General features: G+C 34.3%; 1 protein-coding gene across 2 annotated transcripts in view; it reads left to right on the top strand.

Annotated features, from left to right (window-relative positions):
- LOC122523416 (peroxidasin) overlaps positions 1-19397 on the top strand; it is a 215806-nt gene that overhangs the window by 97209 nt on the left and 99200 nt on the right. For both annotated transcript variants that reach the window (XM_043645138.1, XM_043645137.1), the window contains exon 5: positions 1487-1700. In XM_043645138.1, coding sequence (XP_043501073.1) covers positions 1487-1700 — 214 coding nt within the window. The remainder of the gene's footprint in view (positions 1-1486; positions 1701-19397) is intronic.

Below are 19397 nucleotides of genomic sequence, written 5' to 3'. Positions count from 1 at the left end.
TCACACCGGTTGTTTAACGCCTAACGATTCTTTAACTTTTCTCCACGTTAAACTTTGAGACTGTGAATATCGCGTTAAGCGTCCTTGGTTAATCGCCAACGGCTTGTTTCCAAACTACGAAAAGATCTTTATTTTACTTGATGATCTTCATATCGGAAAGTTAACTCTTAGCAACTTCATTTTAACTTCAATCTGCATTTCGTATCATTTTTCCTATAAAAATGATTAAAGCGTTATCCTTTGGTAAAATATTTGTATTTAACACACACACACGCGTGTATTTTATTTTAATTATATTTATTATATTTTTTATTCCTTTTTTTTTTTATTTTTTATTTTTACACACTTTTATATTATGCTTATTTGTTTTTAAAATCTGAAATATTAAATATTCGATCTTACATTTGTTACGGTTCGTTACGATAATTACTAATAATTAATTTGTTAATATTCATAATTTTGTAAAATTTAATATTTTTCATAAATATATTTCGTATCAAAATTCAATTACTTATATATTACATTTAATTTATTTACAATAGGGATAGATTATTTTCTACGCATGTTCTCAAAGTTTATATTTTTCGAGGAATTTTGTAATACATTGAGAGTATTATGTATTTCGATATACCGGAATATAATTATTTCTAACGTTTCTTCTTCTTCTTTTTTTTCTTATGTTACGTTTATCCACATCGCATGCAGGTGCACAGTCAGGATACATATGTACAAAATGTGTACATAGTTATGTACGCATCTACGATTATACGTATATATATGTACCATAAAGGGAATAAGATATTTGAATTCAAATAGGCGTTGTAGGACACGAGGACTTGTCAGGGAGACGGAAGATTCGATTTACATTATATTTACATTGCAATAACGTAGCTCAACGTTTCATATATAAATGTGCGTATATGTATATAATATATAGAGAAGGATGGAAAGAGAAAAAAAAAATGAAATCACCATGAAATTTCAATATGATTTGAAATCTTAATATAATTTGAAATCTGCAACAGTTATATTTCGAAAATATTGATTACCCTTTATTACATGAAATATTTTTGCATCCGCGATTTTATATTATATATTTATTTATCATATTTTATCCCTCTGTGTAATCCTGCGTGTAATTAAATTTATTTTCCCTAAATTGAGCGATTTTTGATCGAATCCGGTATATCTGAAAATGATTAATTTTTATTTAAAGATTGATGTTTTTATTTATCAAATAATAAAAATGTGTATATGGTAATGAACGAAATTTAAAGTAATAAATCTTTTTTTTTATATATATAGTATATATGTATATAAAATTAACTATGACAGAAATCGGAATGAGAAATTATATTATATTATGTTAATGAGTTTATTTAAGAGAGAAAGTGTCAAGTAATATTTTAAGATGATAAATAACCTAGTCAGTTATATCAAGAAAACTTGGACGAGTTTGTAATGTGACTCACGTATTTTGTTTCAGGTATCTTGGGTTCGGAGACGTGGAGAAGAATATCGTTTACTTACCATCGGTCTTGACACGTATGCGAGTGACTCGAGATTTTCATTGGCTTTTGAAGATCCGAATGATTGGCGATTATTATTACGTTCGGCGACTGAACGGGATGCAGGACTTTACGAGTGTCAAATCAGTTCACATCCGCCATTAATTAGAATGGTTCATCTAACGGTATCCGGTGAGTCTCTTTTTTTCTTTATTTCAATTAATATTTCTTTTTCTTTTTTTATGATGTATACAATACGTTAGTTTTCAAATTTACTAGATTGAATTTTTATAACGTATAAACTAACGCACACTAATACAAGAACAAACTTCAATTTGATTGAATGTACCCTCGTTATCGTTCGTACGAAGATTTTTCGAAGATTTTGACGTTCAAAGAAGTTAAAGATCAAAGATTGTAAATTTTTAAAGTAAACGCATCGTGCGTCAGAAAGAACGAATAATCTATTTGAAACGGTGTCACTTTTAACGACTATACTTGTCAGCCAATCTCTTCTCAGATTACTGAACAAATTTTCAACGCGTGCTAGATGAAAAATCTCCTCAGTTTGATTTTTTATCAAATGAAAGGGAAAATGTAGATCGAAGGAAATAGGGAAGAAGGAGGGGGGTTTGTCGAAAAAAAATATGAGAAAATAAATAAAAGTAGACGTTGGGAAGTAAGTTTTTGGAAACAAGGTGTACGCCAGGATAAGTTGTTTGATCGAAAGCACTTACACATGGTCGGAGACGACGAAGTCGATTTCTCAAAGTGACACACAATAGGTGGGGGATAGCGAGAGAAAGAGAGAGATGTTAGAAATAGTATGGATGATCGAGAGTGGTGTTGGGAAAAGGGTTACATCCATTATTCTCTTAATCTCTCTTTGTAAAGCGAGTCTCCCGTAAAGTTACTTGGTCGAGATACATAATCCGCGAGTGAGTAAGTGAGTGAGTAAGTGAGTCAGTGAGTGAACGAACGAAGGAACAAGCGCGTGCGCGTTTTCGTTGGAGCATAAATCACGAAAGGTAGCGCATCGTTAGGGTCCGTCCTTGTCGGTGGCATAATGGCGACTTAGCCCATCGTAACGATGTCCTCCTCGTGCTACTCTCATTTTATACCGCTTTAGATTCAGCTAGCTAGCTAGCTAGCTAGCAAGCAAGCTTGCTAGGTACTTACCAACGTCTCTTAATTGAACCCACGGAACCTCCTCTCTTTGGATCCTTCATTTTTTCCATTCTTTCATTCGGCACATAATCGATCCCGTCCTTGACTAACTTTTTACTTACAGATTTCCTTCGGTATACTTCTCGCACGATTAACCTTGTAAACGATCAGCGAATTTAACGATTTACCTTACCTTACCTAACTCACACACGTTTCTCTATTTTCATACTACCCTTTCTTTTTTTCCATTTCCATCCTTCGGATCATCAGGAAAAAACAAGTCCCTCGATAGTTTATCTTCGAGTAGAGTTAGACTCAAAAACGTATCTACTTACTACTGCTAAACGGTAATTTGCAGTTCTAGTTTCGAGTAAATGCTCGGAAATTTCATTTATTTCATTTTGTCTATTTTCTACTCGATAGTCCTTGGATATTCAAATGAGAGATAACTGTTCTTCGTTAAAATTACGTTTTATATATAGATACTTCATATGATATATATATATAAAGAAAGAGAATATTTGGTATGCTCGACCAATCGAAAATGAATATCGCGTTGTTCTTCTCTCTCTCTCTCTCTTTTTCCATCGATGAAATCGATTTAATCATCGCATTGTTTTGTGCTTTTTATCATATGATGTTCCAATTAGATTATTCAAGGAGAACTTAGGTGCACGAAGAGCAGCATTACTAATGAAACCTAACTATCTATGAAATTTCATAACGGAATACCTATCGCATAAGATGATTTAATTAATGAACTTTTTGTCAACGGATCAATCGATCTTTGATATCTTTGAAGAGAAAATTGCGAAAAAAGTCGAATGACGATAATAATAATAAGTTCGGTTAAAGTGAATAAACGAGTCATATTTTAATTAGACGTTTATCATGATTCATCATACTTGATAAAAATGTTCAATTCGTTCTTATTGCAGGTTGGTAATAACGCATGTTTAAATTACCGGAAACGTTAGTTCGGTTAATAATTCCTTAGAAAATTTCTTTTAGAATTTTAACGAGGTAGTTGTGTTCCGACATTATTACTCTTAATAATTCATTCTCTCTTTCTCCCTTTCTCTCTTTCTCTCTTGGCACGAGAGAGAAAGGTATTACGAACGAATGAAATAATGCTACCCGCGCAATATGTCGCGAAGGGGAAAGTTGCTTCTATTTAGCCTTCAACGATCTACTTTATTACAAACTCTACCGGCACACTTATAACTTAATGACATGATTGTACCTACGTTACTCGACATATATACCTATCTAAATCTGTATACGTTAACGTGTAGAGATATATATATATACGAGCCATTTATAAAGCATACTACAATCATCCAATTTATTCCCCACTGGGGTAAAATCCTTGATTTTCTCTCTAATATGCACACACCATTCATATCGTTTCCTGCTATAAATCCAACATTTAGAAACCAGATGTTTGAGTAAAGAAACATTTGTTTACGATTTGTCCAATTGATTCGATAATTACGTGGGCGGGTTGATAAGTTGAAAGACATAAAAATCTTTTTTCAGGCTCAAAACATTTCAATCCATATTTACGTATTTCTTTTTTTCATTAAACTGTGGATTTTTATGGACGATAAATATGCAAATTTGCACAATATGTTAATATATATATATATATATATTAAAAGATATAATTTATATTAATAAGATATTAATCTTTAACAACAAAATTTGGGCCTAAAAGAAAAATATTTATTTTTACAAAAATTTAATCAATAATCAGTCTGGACTGCGAATTATTTTTTTGTGACCCTTTTATTTATTATTGTAAAATTAATAATGCTTGTATATCCTTTTTACGATCGAATTTTTTGATTAAAGATTAATATCTAAAACGTAAACGTGACTCCTTCAATTAAGTCTACAAGGTGGTGTTTTGTCGTCATACCTAAAACGGAAGGTCGAGAGTGTAACTAGAGCGAAAACCATTACCTATCGTGTCTTCCGGCTTTGCCGACGTTTTATCGTCGCGAACACTAACTGACTATTAGTTCCCTCTTTTCACTTTAACTCGAATTCCTGTACTTATCTGGGCGTGTCCTTTATTTTATCTTAAGAACAGAATTAACCCTTTTTACGTAAGTATATCGTAAGAAAGTTTTCACCGGCCCTTTATCTTTTCTTTCTTCTTTTCGTTGTTTTTCTTTTTTTCACGGAATGTAATTTTTCAATAAATTAAACACAGGAACGAGGAATTTAGAAAGAAATATTGTATAGAATAAATTAATTGTTTTAAAATAAATTCATCTATTGCTTTGCTTGATTACTAACGTCGAAATTTTTAATAACAAAATAATAGTAGATATTAAATATTACAAAAACATTATTCGAAACAATTTCCTCTTATATAATAACAAATATTCATCATTAGCATTGAAAATCGTATTATTTTTCAAAAATAGAATTGAAGGTAGGATTAGAAAGTTTTCGTATTCGAGAAGTTCGACATTTATAATTCATAGGGTTATTCGACGGAACATCGAGTTCGTTTCCTAATAACGCTCGACGTCGCTTTCGCGAAACTTTACAAATCATTGAATACGGATAACCTTCTATATGCATAAGTTGCGAAAAGGTAAGCTTATGTTGGATGCGAAGCACAATGGAGTTCAGGAATAGTAACCATAGTCTCATTCTCTATTGGTAAGTTATACGAAATGACGTATATAGTTGTATCTTGGTTTCGATTAAAGGAATCTAGATTTTTGGTATTCATAGATACAAATAGCATAAGATAGTAGAATGTCGTAATAATAAACTAACAGCAGTAGTAGTTGTGGTAGTAAAAATTTCTGTCACTAATATCGGCTAATTAGTCGCTTTAAAAAATATGATGCTTGTTAAGAAAGAGCTTGAAATTTCACGTTTTTTTTCTCTTTCTCTGTTTTACTTTTAAAATCTCTGATTACGATATTGTGGTGACTGGTAGATGTTTTTTATTTTTTATTTTTATTTCACCGTATTCATGACCGTACGAGTTGTGACAGGTTCCATTCGAGAGAAGAGTATTTCACATGGCTAACAACGTGAAACGAAATAGTGAAAGATTCATGTACATATACATATATACGTTTATATACGTACATATATCTATATAGATAGATAAAGAAGGAGAACAAAAGGGGAAAGAAAAGCTCAGTAAGAAAGAGGCCAATAAGAGCCTGGAAATGGGGATATTTTTCAGTCACCATTTTCGACCGATAGACCAGCAGCCAGCTTTAGCGCTTTATGAAATATTTGACAGAAATAGGGAGTACAAAAGCAGCATAAATTTTAACCGGAGACCCCCATGGTAACACGGGACACATAGAAACGTGTCGTATCTTACGTAAGAACTGGAGAGCATCTAGCTCGGGGTAACATAATGGCCGTTAGGAGCTTATCGAACATGTTTCCAACGTAAAAAAGGAAACTTTTCTTTCCTTCTTTATTTATTTCTTTTATATTTTCTCTAACATCGATTCGAATTTTTGACTGATTCATTTTCGATCGTGTGGTGCATTAAAATGTCTTTGTCATATTGACATATATTTCATAATATTTAGGTACATAAGCTGAGATTTAGAAAAAACAATTTTGAATGATTAATTAATTGTTTAAAAATATGTAGATTAAGAAGGTTTATTCGGGTTAGATTAATTATTAATATAGGAACAATTGATTTAAAACATAGTAGCGTTGTTTATTTAAATATTACATGCTAATAAATATTGTAACATACACATTTCTCTATAATAATATTTATTTATTTAGATATAAAATATTAAACAATTTTTAGAAAAAAATCTTTCAATTTGTAATATAATATTTTTAAATATGTACTACTAAAAATTCTGACATTATATTTATTGTTCGACCTAGTATATAAATTAGAAAGTTAGATCAAATTAAATTGATTATTAGTTCCCAGCTGATCACTAAAGTCGAGCAACGTGAGCACGGTTAGTTAAATGGATAGGTGACCCGTTTGGAAGAACAAAAACCGTGTGCTGTTGACTCCAGAGAGGTGGTAAAAAGATGAGATGACCTCTTTGGTAATATTGAATAAGCGTGAGAAGGTATTCGTAGAGAATTAGACTCGTAAAAAGTAAAAAAAACAAAAAAAATTACTAATTATTTAAATTTATTTCTATAATTTATTTACGTATAGTGTAAACAACTTCAGTCTTTTAAGAGGAAGCGAAAACGGGTCGCTAATCCCACTTTTGAAATTTGTTAACTCTTTATATCTAATACTTGTGATCTAATTGGCGTCCAACCAATAGGAAGAGCGCGTTTGTTAGCGGACCCAACATGGCGTGCGTAGCGAGAGCACGAAGAGTGGGGATGCGCGAACATTAGCGCTTCGAAATAACTCGAAAAATTATTTGGGCGCGCATTTCGAATATATGCTAAGAATATCTACGATTGTTTTCGATCGCATATTTATTGTTAATATAAAATATGATAGAAAAATGGGTGATTGGTGCGTTTACCTTAAATATAGTCGAATAATACAATATATTCGTAGAATTTCGAATTCTTACGTAAATCGAAGAAATCTTATAGTGAAATGACATAATCGTGTTGGAAATAGGATAAGTCGAAAAAGAGAGAGTGAGAGAGAGAGGAATAGATCTACAACGTTGACGATCGGCCATCGTCATATCCTACTTGGTCTCTTTCTATCGAATCCGGGTCGACCTAGCCATAGAGTATAGTTCTCTTCGAGAAAATGCATAACCTCTTTTTACTTTAGCCCTTAAAAAGAAGGAGCAGAAAGAGAAAGAAAGAGAAATAGAGAGAGAGAGAGAGACTACGTTTAATGATTTCCTTTGAGAGGAACGAACGTATACGTTCGTTAACGTTAAGAGCTTTTCTCCTTTTTCTTTTCTTTTCTTTTCTTCTCGTTTCTTTCCTCTTCTTTTCTTTTCTTTTCTTTTCTTTACTTTTCCTATTTTCATTTTTTTCATTTTTCTTTTACCCCTCTTCTTTTCGTTTTCCATTTCTTATCACTTGATCGACTTCAGTAGAGTAGAAAGATCGGACCGAACGATAAGAGGATATATAGAATGGTTCTTGTTTTATGCGAAAATTTGTCACTTGTCGTTTTGGAAGAACGGATAGAGAGAGAGAGAGAGAGAGATCTTTTTCATTTGTTGTTTTTTTTTGTCGATTTTAATATCGTCCAAGAAAATAATTAATATTTGAATAAAGTATTCTTCAATTGATATAGGCAATTTAGGGAAAAAAAAAAAGAGAATATTCATGAATTATGATAAAAGAGAAAATTCGATCATTGAAAACACGAGATGTAAAATGTTGAAATGTAGAAAGAAAGAAAAGACGTGGAAACAAGAGAAGAATGAGAAAGCGTCTTCAAAATAAATTCATTTAACCGTTTGAGTCCCAGAGGCATTTAAAAGAAAACGGTCGAAAAATCCTAAACAGCGCGATAGCGATTGTTTAACATGTTTTAAATGTACTAGCATTTTTCGACACAAAATCTGAAGAGCGCGATCGCGCTGATTAGGACTCAAACGGTTAATTTTAATTAAATATTTCTGATTTAATAGACAAATTAGAAGGAACATGTAAATCCCTTCTTTTCTCCTAAAAAAGAATTTTCGATTATTGGAAACACAAGAGGAGGGTGGTAAAGAAAATAATTAATGTAATTTAAGTAAAAAATATACAAATTCTGATTACAAAATTCGACTATCGGCATAAAGGGTTATGTTATTGAGAAGTGTAAAAATGTGTATAGAAAAAAGAAAGAAAAATGGAGGAGAAAAGAAGGAGGAGGAGAGAGAAAAATAAAAAATAAGAAGAAAATAAAAATCTGTCGTGTTATTGTCGAACGTTCATCGTTATATTTCATATAGTAGTAGGTAGTAATCCGATCTTGGGTATATATATATATATATATATACTTGTTCTTTTTTTATATCCATATCGGAATTCAAGACCGACGTGAAGATTGACGATTCTCGAAAAAGAAAACGTCGAGATATTCGACGTTTTTCCTGACATTTTCGATCGGAGTATTCAAACCGATAGTCCACTCAAATCATTTTGACTTTTACAACCCTCGTCCACGTGGATTTAAGATGACAGAGGAGTGTATATCTGTGTGTAGGTTTGTATGAGCTCTTGCTCGCGCGCGTACGTGAATGTGTATGTGTGTGAAGTACTCACGCTCACGTAAAAGATCTTCTTCAGGACGAAGATATAACTACGTTCGTAATTTACGCGTCCACCTAGTACGGTATAAACTTTCGTCGTTAAGCCGTACTACGTTGTCGTTGAAGAAAAATAAGAAAAAGAAGAGAAAAAATGGAGAACGAATGAGAGAAAGAAAGAAAGAAAGAAAGAAAGAATGTGAGAAAAAGAGAAAGATAGAAACGGCTCGGTTAGTTTCCGTTTTCTCGGCCGTTTGACCGGAGTTAAAGTTTATGTCACGACGCGACGCAGTTGAAAAATGGAAAAAGAAGGGCCCTCCCCCCCCCTCACGCCCTTTATCCTTTTCTTTCGGACGTGCTCTATCGTCGACTACGTTGCCTATCCTCTATCCTTTTCGTAAAACGAGTTTGTTACGAACAGATAGAGTTCTTTCTTTCTCTTTTCTTTTTCTTTTTCTTTTTTTTTTTCTGCTAAGAAACTTAGCAAATAATTTCTAAAATACGACGAGATAGAAAGAGAGAATACTTTATATCTGGCAAAGGTTCAACATTTTAAGAACTTAACTTTCAGGATGACGTTCTTTTTCGTATGTTATGAATTTGTAGATTTTTAATTGTTTAAATGGTCATTAGAATCGATTAATATTCTTATTCGATAGGTTTTATTATGTGATTATAGGAATACATACGTACGACTTATTGCTGGAGATTAAAAGAAATATTAATTATGTTAATATAGTTCAATTTTTAGGGAAAAGGAAAAAAATATTAAAAATTACACGTAATTACAAAAAAATTGACATTTCTTATAATTAATTATCTAATTTTAAGACAATCATATTTCTGCATTGTCACAATTATATATTTGATTACTAGATTTGTATATTTAACTTTGTAAAATTATTTATACGAAAACTTAACATTCCTTTTTCTTGCGTTTTTTTTTTTTTTTAAAAAAACAAGATAATCAAGTATCATATTATATTGGTTTCGAAGAGATTGCGGTTTGTTATCGGAAAGGTATCGTGTTTTATCAGGAAGGAAAATTGAATTGGCAGTAAACGTGCTTTCTTGGATCGTACGAAATGTATTCCCTTATGTGGGAATAGGAAGCAGTTCACGCTTACCGATGTTCACGGTAGAGTGGCGAGTACCAGCTTGCTTTGCTAACCTTTAACCTCTTTTCTCACTTACCTCCGAGGTAGAATAAATCACAGTACTCGCAAACATTGCTATAGTTTATTACACGATCTTCCCTCTAACTTGTTTGGTATATACGAATAAATTAGATAGATTTTTCTTACAAATAAATATTCCTTTCAAGTAATTAATATATATGTATATAAATATTCATTGTTAATATAATATAAAATATATAATACATCCTTTTTGTTATTTAAAACGTTGATAAAGGGAAGATTATATATTATATGATATTAATTAATATTCCATAACAATAATACTAATATTCTATCGATTAATTCATGCATGAAAATAACCATCTAGTAACGCATACATATTTATAATACATGTTTAATAGTATTATATTCTATTAATATAATGTACATTAAATCATCAATATATTTCAATAATAATGGAATACATTTTTCAGTTTTACCTTGTTAAAGGCATCCTATTACCATCCATATTAAACGTTAATAACGATAATTAAAAATTCGAATTAAATTTAATAAAGAGTAAGCAAACGAATAAAAAATAATACAAAAGAAAAAGAAATTTGATTTTTAGAAAAAACATTTAGAAAAATAGAACAAACGTAAGAGGATCGACTTGGTAAAGGCGTGTCATAAAGGTTCACGATTAGTTCACGGAAGAAGTAAAGGGACAATAAATCAAATTAATTGGAAGGGGTGAGATGTCGTAATAAATAATCGACTATCGACCTACCTACCTACCTACCTACCTACACCTACCTAACGGTATCCTCCGGTTTAAACTATCGCCAAGTTTTCTCCAATCCCGATGAATTTTCTTTTAACGACGAGATATCATACAACAAGGCACAAGAAAAATACGACGGATTCAATTCAGGAATCATTAATTCCTTCCATTATTTTCCTCGACAATCAATGAGAATTATGATGACGAGACTTGAAATTCAACGTGTATTCGTTTCCTTTATAATTTGTTTTTGTTTTTTTTTCTTTTTTACCGATCCTTTAATCTCATTTATTTTTCAGTATATATTCTGAAATAAAAAAGAAGAAAAAGAAACGAGATAGCTCGAGGCTGTTCTTAGGTGTATAGCATTCGAGAGTTGTCCCCGAATAAAGAAGAATAAAGATGAAGAAGAAGAAGAAAAAGAAGAAAGGAAGAAAGAATTTTTTTTTGTTAAGGACAAAAGAAATTTCGAATGAATTCAAGGAACCTTGACTCTATATCGTTCGTAAGGAATTACGTCAAGGAATTATTCCTTGCGCAGGATACATTCTCGAATACTTTGGAAACGAGAATAGGGATGGTTAAAAAGGATAGTGGTGATGGGGGTGGTGGTGGTGGTGGAAGGGTGGGCTAGGGAAAGAGAATCGTAAGAGGGGATTGGTGAGGGGATGTGAAGATAGAAAGGAGAACATTATCCTGATGAGACAATGAAATTTCTCTAAAGTAAGGAACAAGGCGTTGCTCTTCCGTTTTCCTAGAGACTACTATAGTTGCACCAAAGTCGCATTAGATTATGCCATGTGACGTTGTGTAAACGAACCCACCTCGTCGTCGTTATCGCTAAGATAAATTTACTTCTCCTCCACGGCTATTCGCCGAATAGAAAAAGAATGTAAAAGAGAGAAAGAGAGATAGATAGATAGAGAGAGAGAGAGAGAGTGAGAGAGAAAGCTTTGCACGATATCGCGAGAAGCTTTCCATTTCACACTTTTGCTTGCATCAACGTCGCTCCCTACTACCACTTCTCTTTTCCTTCATCGATCTTACGATGTTTGAACAATCATGCTGTTCCGAACAGAATGCCGAGACTAGTTTAACGTCTTTTTTTGTTATTTTATTATACGCTGAATTTTTTCTTAGTTTCTCTGCCACACTTTTTCTTCTTCTTCTTCTTCTTCTTCTTCTTCTAAGTATTTCATATTGTTCATTACTTTTTCTTTTTTTTTAATATTTATCGCAATTCTTTAACACCACGCTATCACCGTTGGTATTTAATATATTTAGATATTAAATTTTTCTATTAAAAATATTTATCCTAATTATATTTTTTCAATTTCTATCGCGAGATACGAAACGAAAAATGTTGATTTTGTTTTTCCCGTTTTTACTTTTTATTTTAATGTTTATCGTAATTCTTTAACACCATGCTATCACCGTTGATTTTTAATATATTTAGATATTAAATTTTTCTATTAAAAATATTTATCCTAATCATATTTTTTCAATTCCTATCGCGAGATACGAAACGAAAAATGTTGAATTTTGTTTTTCCCGTTTTTACTTTTTTGAAATTATACTTCTTTTGGCGCGTTGGAGAAAATCTAATGGGGAGTGATTTTGTTTCGAGCATCTGGAAAAACGACACCATGAAGTTTGTCGGTGTTTACGACGCGCGGCAAAGCGATTTCAAGTATACGGCATGAAGTTGTCTTCTCTTCTTCTCCCCCCCTTTTTTCTCAAACGGGTCACCCATCCAAATACTAATCGTACTCAGCGCTACTTTACTTAAATGATCGAAGCGAGAACTAATGCTGTAACCGCGCCATGACTGTTGACGAGTGAAGTAATTCGATATATCTCTCTTATATTTAGTGTGGACTGATATCTATATTTTGATATTTTCTTTTTTTTATTCTTTCTTATATATATATAATAATAATTATTTATTTTTTAAGTTATTTTTTTCTTTGAAGTTTTTTTTTGAAGTTATTTTTAAGGTTATTGAGGTTATGTTCGTTTTGGTACGGCAAAGAAGTATAACTTCTTACGTGCGTACATAAGTACACACACCAGTTTTTTTTTTCTTTTTTTTCTTTTTTCTTTCTAATTTTCAGATCAACTCTTTTCTTATTACGGTTACTTTAGTTTTTAGAATAAGTTCGATTAATCGTATAAAATAAAAAATCCCCGAATCGTTTCCATTGAAACTTCGACGCTTTTAGTAACAATCGTCAAAGTTCGATATGAAATATTACGATAATTTCGTAGTACTCTACGAGTACCGTTTACTTAACGTTCGTTATCGTCCATAGTGTTAACGCGTTCCAACGATTTGAAGTTTCTCTCTCTCTCTCTCTCTTTCTCTCTCTCTCTCTCTCTCTCTTCTCGTAGCTTTGTGTATACGAGGATTAATTTCCATCGGAACGAACGAACGACCGGTTCAATTGGTGATCATTACTCAGTCATAGAGCATGTAGAATGCAGAATGCGAATCAGTAATCATTAAACGTTAATTGCGAATGGTAGCTCGGCAGCGATCCGTTTTTAAATAATTAAACGTTTCTGATAAGGGATAACACTTTAAATTTATATATATATGTATATATATGCACCGATATTTATTTCAATTTGTATGTATAGGATCGTGCAAATGCAAGTGTAAATGGCTGAGACAAATTTATAATTATTATCAAGATATTGTAAACCAAGTCCAATTTTTAATCGTGAAACTGTATTAATTTTTGAAATTTCACATTTATTCAAATGATTTTAATATAAATAAAATCACATGAAAATTAAAAAGAGAACGAGAGAAAAAGATAGAAATAAGAGAGAGAAAACAAATAATTAATTATTATTCAATAATATTTCTATATTATCTTTTCTTTTTTTCTTTTTTAGTATAAAAAAGAAGATTATAAAAAAACAATAAGTGATTAAAGATAATCGAGAGAAGATATGCTTAAATCATGGTTATTATGAAAAGGCGTTAATTTCTCAAGTAGTGGGTTAGATCGTTTGCTGGAGGGTGTAGAAGCATGTACCTACCATAAAATAGTAGTATTCGAGATGGTGTGTAGAGATAGTTAGTTGGTGAACACATCAGCAAAATACTAACACATATCAATACACGCATAAGTGTATATACGCATAAAATCATATATATATATATATACATGTACATATCAATGTGTATGCATTACAAAATATATGTATATATATATATATATATGTATATATTTGGAGCTTATAGTTATTGCTCCTTCTCTATCCGTATTCGCTCGTTCTCATCGATACGAGTATGCGGTGAAGTTGGAAAGTGCTTGTACCAGCGTCATTATTAATCTGAACGGCCATTAAAACGGCAAGCGGCGTTGCTCTCGTGCTCGCGATTCTCTTCTGTCGAAATTTAGATTTGAGTTCGCCAAGAGTTTCGATAACGCCGACCAGAGTGTGTACGTGTGTGTGTATGTGTCTATATGCACGCCGCATGTTGGTGCTGTGAAAGAGAGGAAAAGGAAAAGGGAAAGAGAGAGAGAGAGTAGGAGAGAGAGTAAGAGAGAGAGAGAGAGAGAGAAAGCTTCAACTTAAAGGAGCAAAAAGCGAAAATGCTAAAACTTAAAGTCGGCAAAAAGGGGAAGGAAGGAAGGAAGGAAGAGCTTATTAGTTTCGTAGAGAAACTTACCTTCGTTCTATGGGTTACGTGCCTTACGAGCCAAATTCTTGATTATATCGATATACTACTGGATGTTACGAGCTAAATCGAATGGAAGTAAGTTCGACGAGTTCGCAAGAGACGGGAGACGAAACTCTTTATTGTACGATTTACCGATTATTATTTATACGATTTTATAAGGGTTCTTATCGATTTGAATAGAAAGAATTTTTATCGATGATCGATGATTTTACTAAACTTTTCATTACTCGATTATAATATGGAAAAAAGAAAATAATAATATTATATTTTCTTAACGCGACGTACAATGGAATTGGAGCATAGAAATTATTCAATCAATATTCATTTTATCTTCTTCCATTTTTATCTTTATTCATCACTATTGATAAGAAATTATCAAGGAAAACGTTTTTATTTTTGTATTACGATTTCTTTTATTAATTACTTTAAGTGACGACCGACGCCTTGATCAGTACTCCAGTAGTTTTTCTTATCGTTGAAAATGCCGTCACGGGTGAATGTTGAAAATTGTTTATTTGTTAGGGACGAGGATAGGAGAAATAAATTAAATATACTTTTGAACCCAGCCAGTACTAAAAAGTACACTTTATTTGGCTCGTCAGGGAAAAGCCTTTCGGCATAAAAACCCTGGTTGAATTATACAGACGATGATGAATGTTGAGCTAGTTTGTCTGTCAGCAGCTATCGAAGGTGACGATATTCCAAAGGCAGAATAGAATTCTGACCACGTGTGCCTTCTTCTTTTGTAGCTTATTGTACTTCGCTGATGTATCCGTTGCGCAGGAGTGTAGTTCTCTTCGGTGTGAACGCTCGCAGGTCTCGTGGTAGAATAGAACGAGGCCCGAGAACACGCAGCTTTTATAGAAAAAGGCGATGCAACGCGCGGACCAATTGCCGAAAAGACGAATATCGTAGCTGTCGATGCATATGATTGGCCTAATAGAAGTGGTGGGAGAACGCGCGCTAGAAGAACGAAGGAGCCCTTACAAAGGGATCTCAGCGCTCCTTGGGTTTAATCACTGAACTAAGATGCTTCTTTATTGCAATGTCTCGATACGTCCAAATGACTCACTCACTCGCTTGCGTAGGATACGCAACATACCGCCCCCCCTCTCTTAAACGGGCACCGTTCAAAATGCTACACACACAGACACTTATAAATCATCAAATACATACATTCAATTAACAAAATATTGCAATGCATTAAACATAAAATAATAATTGCTGCTACTGAATTTCGATTTTTTTTTTATGCATCGTTCAGCAAAGAAGAAAGACGTTTAATACAGCGCTTTAAAAGACCATTGGCGGTTTTCACGGTTGCCACGCGTGCTATACCGTCAGCACCCTTCCATTACGCGTCCTAGAAGCCATTTAAGAGGGGGAATTATCTTCACGGAGGATGACTAATGTACCCGGGCTTATGTCGTCGGTTGTACCTCTGTGCTACTTTTTTCTAACTGTCTGCTCATTCAGATACTCCTTATTTCATCGATTCCAAAAATGCTGTCTTATCTACTAGACATGTTGCCATTGCGATAGACGCCCAGATGGTATATCCCTTCCTATAATCGTCTTCTGGCAAACTCGTAAATGTGTCGCCAATTACGAAATGACCAGGTGTAAGAGCACTAAGGCCGTTTGGGTCATTAGACAGAGGGGTGATAGGACGGGAATTAAGGATTGCCTCTATCTCGAGAACATAGATCAATAACGCTTCGTATGTTAACAAGGTTTCGCCGACAATTCGAACTAGATGGTGTTTAAATGATTTTACCGCCGCCTCCTACAAACCTCCGAAATGAGGGAAGCGCGGTGGAATGAAGTGCCACTTTATTCCTTCATTTGCTAAACTTCGCGATACGCGGGTCTCTAATTCGTTCGCGGAATCTACAAAATTAGTCGCGTTGTCGGAATATATGTCCGAACATTTACCACGGCGTGCCATAAATTTACGTAAGGCGGTTAAAAAGGCTTCAGTCGTTAAATCGCACACGAGTTCTAGATGAACGGCCTTAGTACTGAAGCAAACGAATATTGCTACGTATATTTTAACGCGACCACGATTCCAATGTTGCTTCTCCTTTATAAATAACGGTCCATAAAAATGTTTTAACCGCCGACAAATGATACGCTTATAAATTACTCTTTTTACGCTACTTCGCCCGTTTATTGGTCAAAATGATTCGCGTATGGCATTCAGAGTGGCTTGCGTACCACCGTAACCTATCTGAAAATGTTTTTTACGTATCATCGCGTTAGTAATCGCATGATCGTTAGGTAGCAATGGTACCTAGTAATAGTTACCTGGTAATAGTAGTGAATTAGAATCCGATGTGTAATGCTTGTTGTGTCTTCTTCGGCCGGTACCTCGCGGCCAATTTCGCGGACTGTTAAAACGCGGCTCGTTACGCATTGATTTCCTCGAACGAAAATGATTTCTAACAGGTCTCGTCGGTGCGTTTCCTTTACTATGTTCAATTTTTCTCACCCTTTCTGCCGGTAGGGCGTTTAACAACGCGTTTCCTCTCCGGCGTAGAAAATCCACGAATTCGTCTACTGTAGGCAACGTGTCTTGGGATCGCCATTCTTCCCATTGGAGGCGAGTAGTCGAATCTAATCGCGAAAGATACGCGGAAATAGCAAACTGATCGACAAACGTTTTTTTGGTCGCTAACAATGCCCTATAATTAGCATCTAGAGCATCGGACGCGTCGATTAATGACGCGGGAAATTCATCGTCAATCGGGGGGCCTTCCAAAATGGCCCGCACGTGCTTATTAATTAACATTAATGGTTTATCATAGTATTCAGTTAAGGTCTTCCAAGCTACAGGATAGTTATCCGCGGTGATATTAAGCGTTCGTATTTTTACCGCGGCCGGTCCCGACAAGCACGATTTTAGATATACCAATTTTTGTATGTCTCGAAGTTCGGGATTCTTTCCTATCACCGTTTGAAAAGCGTCCGCAAAACTCGGCCATTCTTCGAGTTGCCCGTCGAACCGAGGCAATTGCACCGCTGGTATCCTATTGTTTATGGACGGATTGCTAGCCACTATACCCGTATAAGAAATCAAACTCACGGCAGGTGAATTCGTACTTTGAACACTTATTGTTTCGAACCTTTCTACTACTAACTCGGCTTCGGCTTTGATCTCGAAGGCGATTTCTAAATGGGCGTTAATCTCCTCAAATAATGCTTGTTCGATATTTTCGGGCGGTGCTTCTAATATTTCCTTAAGTATTACTATATCCTTATCGAGTTCGATGATTCTAAGCTTTAATTTTTTAATATCAAGCGGATTTGCGCGATCTAATTCACTTAATAATTTTTTTAATTGCGCGAATCTCCTTTTAATAAATTCGTATTTCCGTACAACACGCTCGGCTTCACCACGTGAGCTAGTCGGACGAGGCATTTTTACGATAACAGGCGGAAATTTAGAAGAGAAAAGAACAGGAACTACGACTTCGTAAAATGATCAATCAGGAGATCTTTTAAAGACTCACGTGAATCCTCTAGAAAAAGCGTCTCGTGTACCGTACTCACACTCTGGAACAATCGCAGCTTTTAGGCTTGTAGCGATGACTCAACAGCTCCTTTGTTGCTCGGTCGGAAGTCTTCCGTTGCCCCTTTCTCTTCAGCTTGTACTGGACTGCATGCACAATAGATGCCAGATGACGAAGAGTGGGGAGGAAGCTCCCCGAATCCAGCTCGAAGAACCAAATTTTATGGTGAAAACCGACGCCTTGATCAGTACTACTCCAGTGATTTTTCTTATCGTTGAAAATGTTGTCACAGGTGAATGTTGAGAATGGTTTATTTGTTAGGGATGAGGATAGGAAAAATAAATTAAATATATTTTTGAGCCCAGCCAGTACTAAAAAGTACACTTTATTTGGCTCGTCAGGGAAAAGCCTTTCGGCATAAAATCCCTGGTTGAATTATACAGACGATGACGAATGTTGACGAAAGCTATCAAAGGTGACGATATTCCAAAGGCAGAATAGAATTCTGACCACGTGTGCCTTCTTCTTTTGTAGCTTTTTGTACTTCGCTGATGTATCCGTTGCGCAGGAGTGTATAGCTCTCTTCGGTGTGAACGCTCGCAGGTCTCGTGGTAGAATAGAACGAGGCCCGAGAACACGCAGCCTTTATAGAAAAAGGCGATGCAACGCGCGGACCAATTGCCGAAAAGACGAATATCGTAGCTGTCGATGAATATGATTGGCCTAATAGAAGTGGTGGGAGAACGCGCGCTAGAAGAACGAAGGAGCCCTTACAAAGAGATCTCAGCGCTCCTTGGGTTTAATCACTGAACTACGATGCTTCCTTAACGCTGTGTCTCGACTGTCTCGACACGTTCAGTGATCGTCTGACTCACTCGTTTGCGTAGGATACACAACAACTTTCTTTTTCTTCTTTTATTTCGTAGCGATACTTTTCAGGCAACGGTAAACATGAAATTTTATTAAACGACGTGAAAATAGAGAGAAACAGAATTAGAAAATACCCATGGTCGATCGACGGTTGAATCACATTATAGAAGGTTTTTCTGTAGCGTAGTATGTTTGCATGTGTGTGTGTGTGTATGTTGGCACGAATATATCAGATACATGGATCGATAGTTATTGGGAGATACGTTTGTTCATGAAAATATGAGTGAGGATGTTAGATACCTCGAAAGTGTTCGAAAAACTTGATATGATTGCTAATTAGTCAATAGAAATGTGTATTGTAATTTAAAAACACTAGGTATAAGTTTTACGTACCTTCCTCTTCGAAGTCAAACGATAGACTGAGTCGTTGTCTTCGATGAAAGTCATTTAATATACTTTTATTAAATGTTGTTTATATGATTTTCCGAAGGTTACACGTATATGTATAACGAACATAATATGCGCAGAGAACAGAATTTCCTTTTAC

This window comes from Polistes fuscatus, unplaced genomic scaffold (assembly GCF_010416935.1).
Source record: "Polistes fuscatus isolate 324 unplaced genomic scaffold, CU_Pfus_HIC Scaffold6, whole genome shotgun sequence".
Classification (NCBI taxonomy): Eukaryota; Metazoa; Arthropoda; class Insecta; order Hymenoptera; family Vespidae; genus Polistes; species Polistes fuscatus.
The sequence above is the reverse complement of the archived record's forward strand: the minus strand, read 5'-3'. Positions and strand labels throughout refer to the sequence as shown.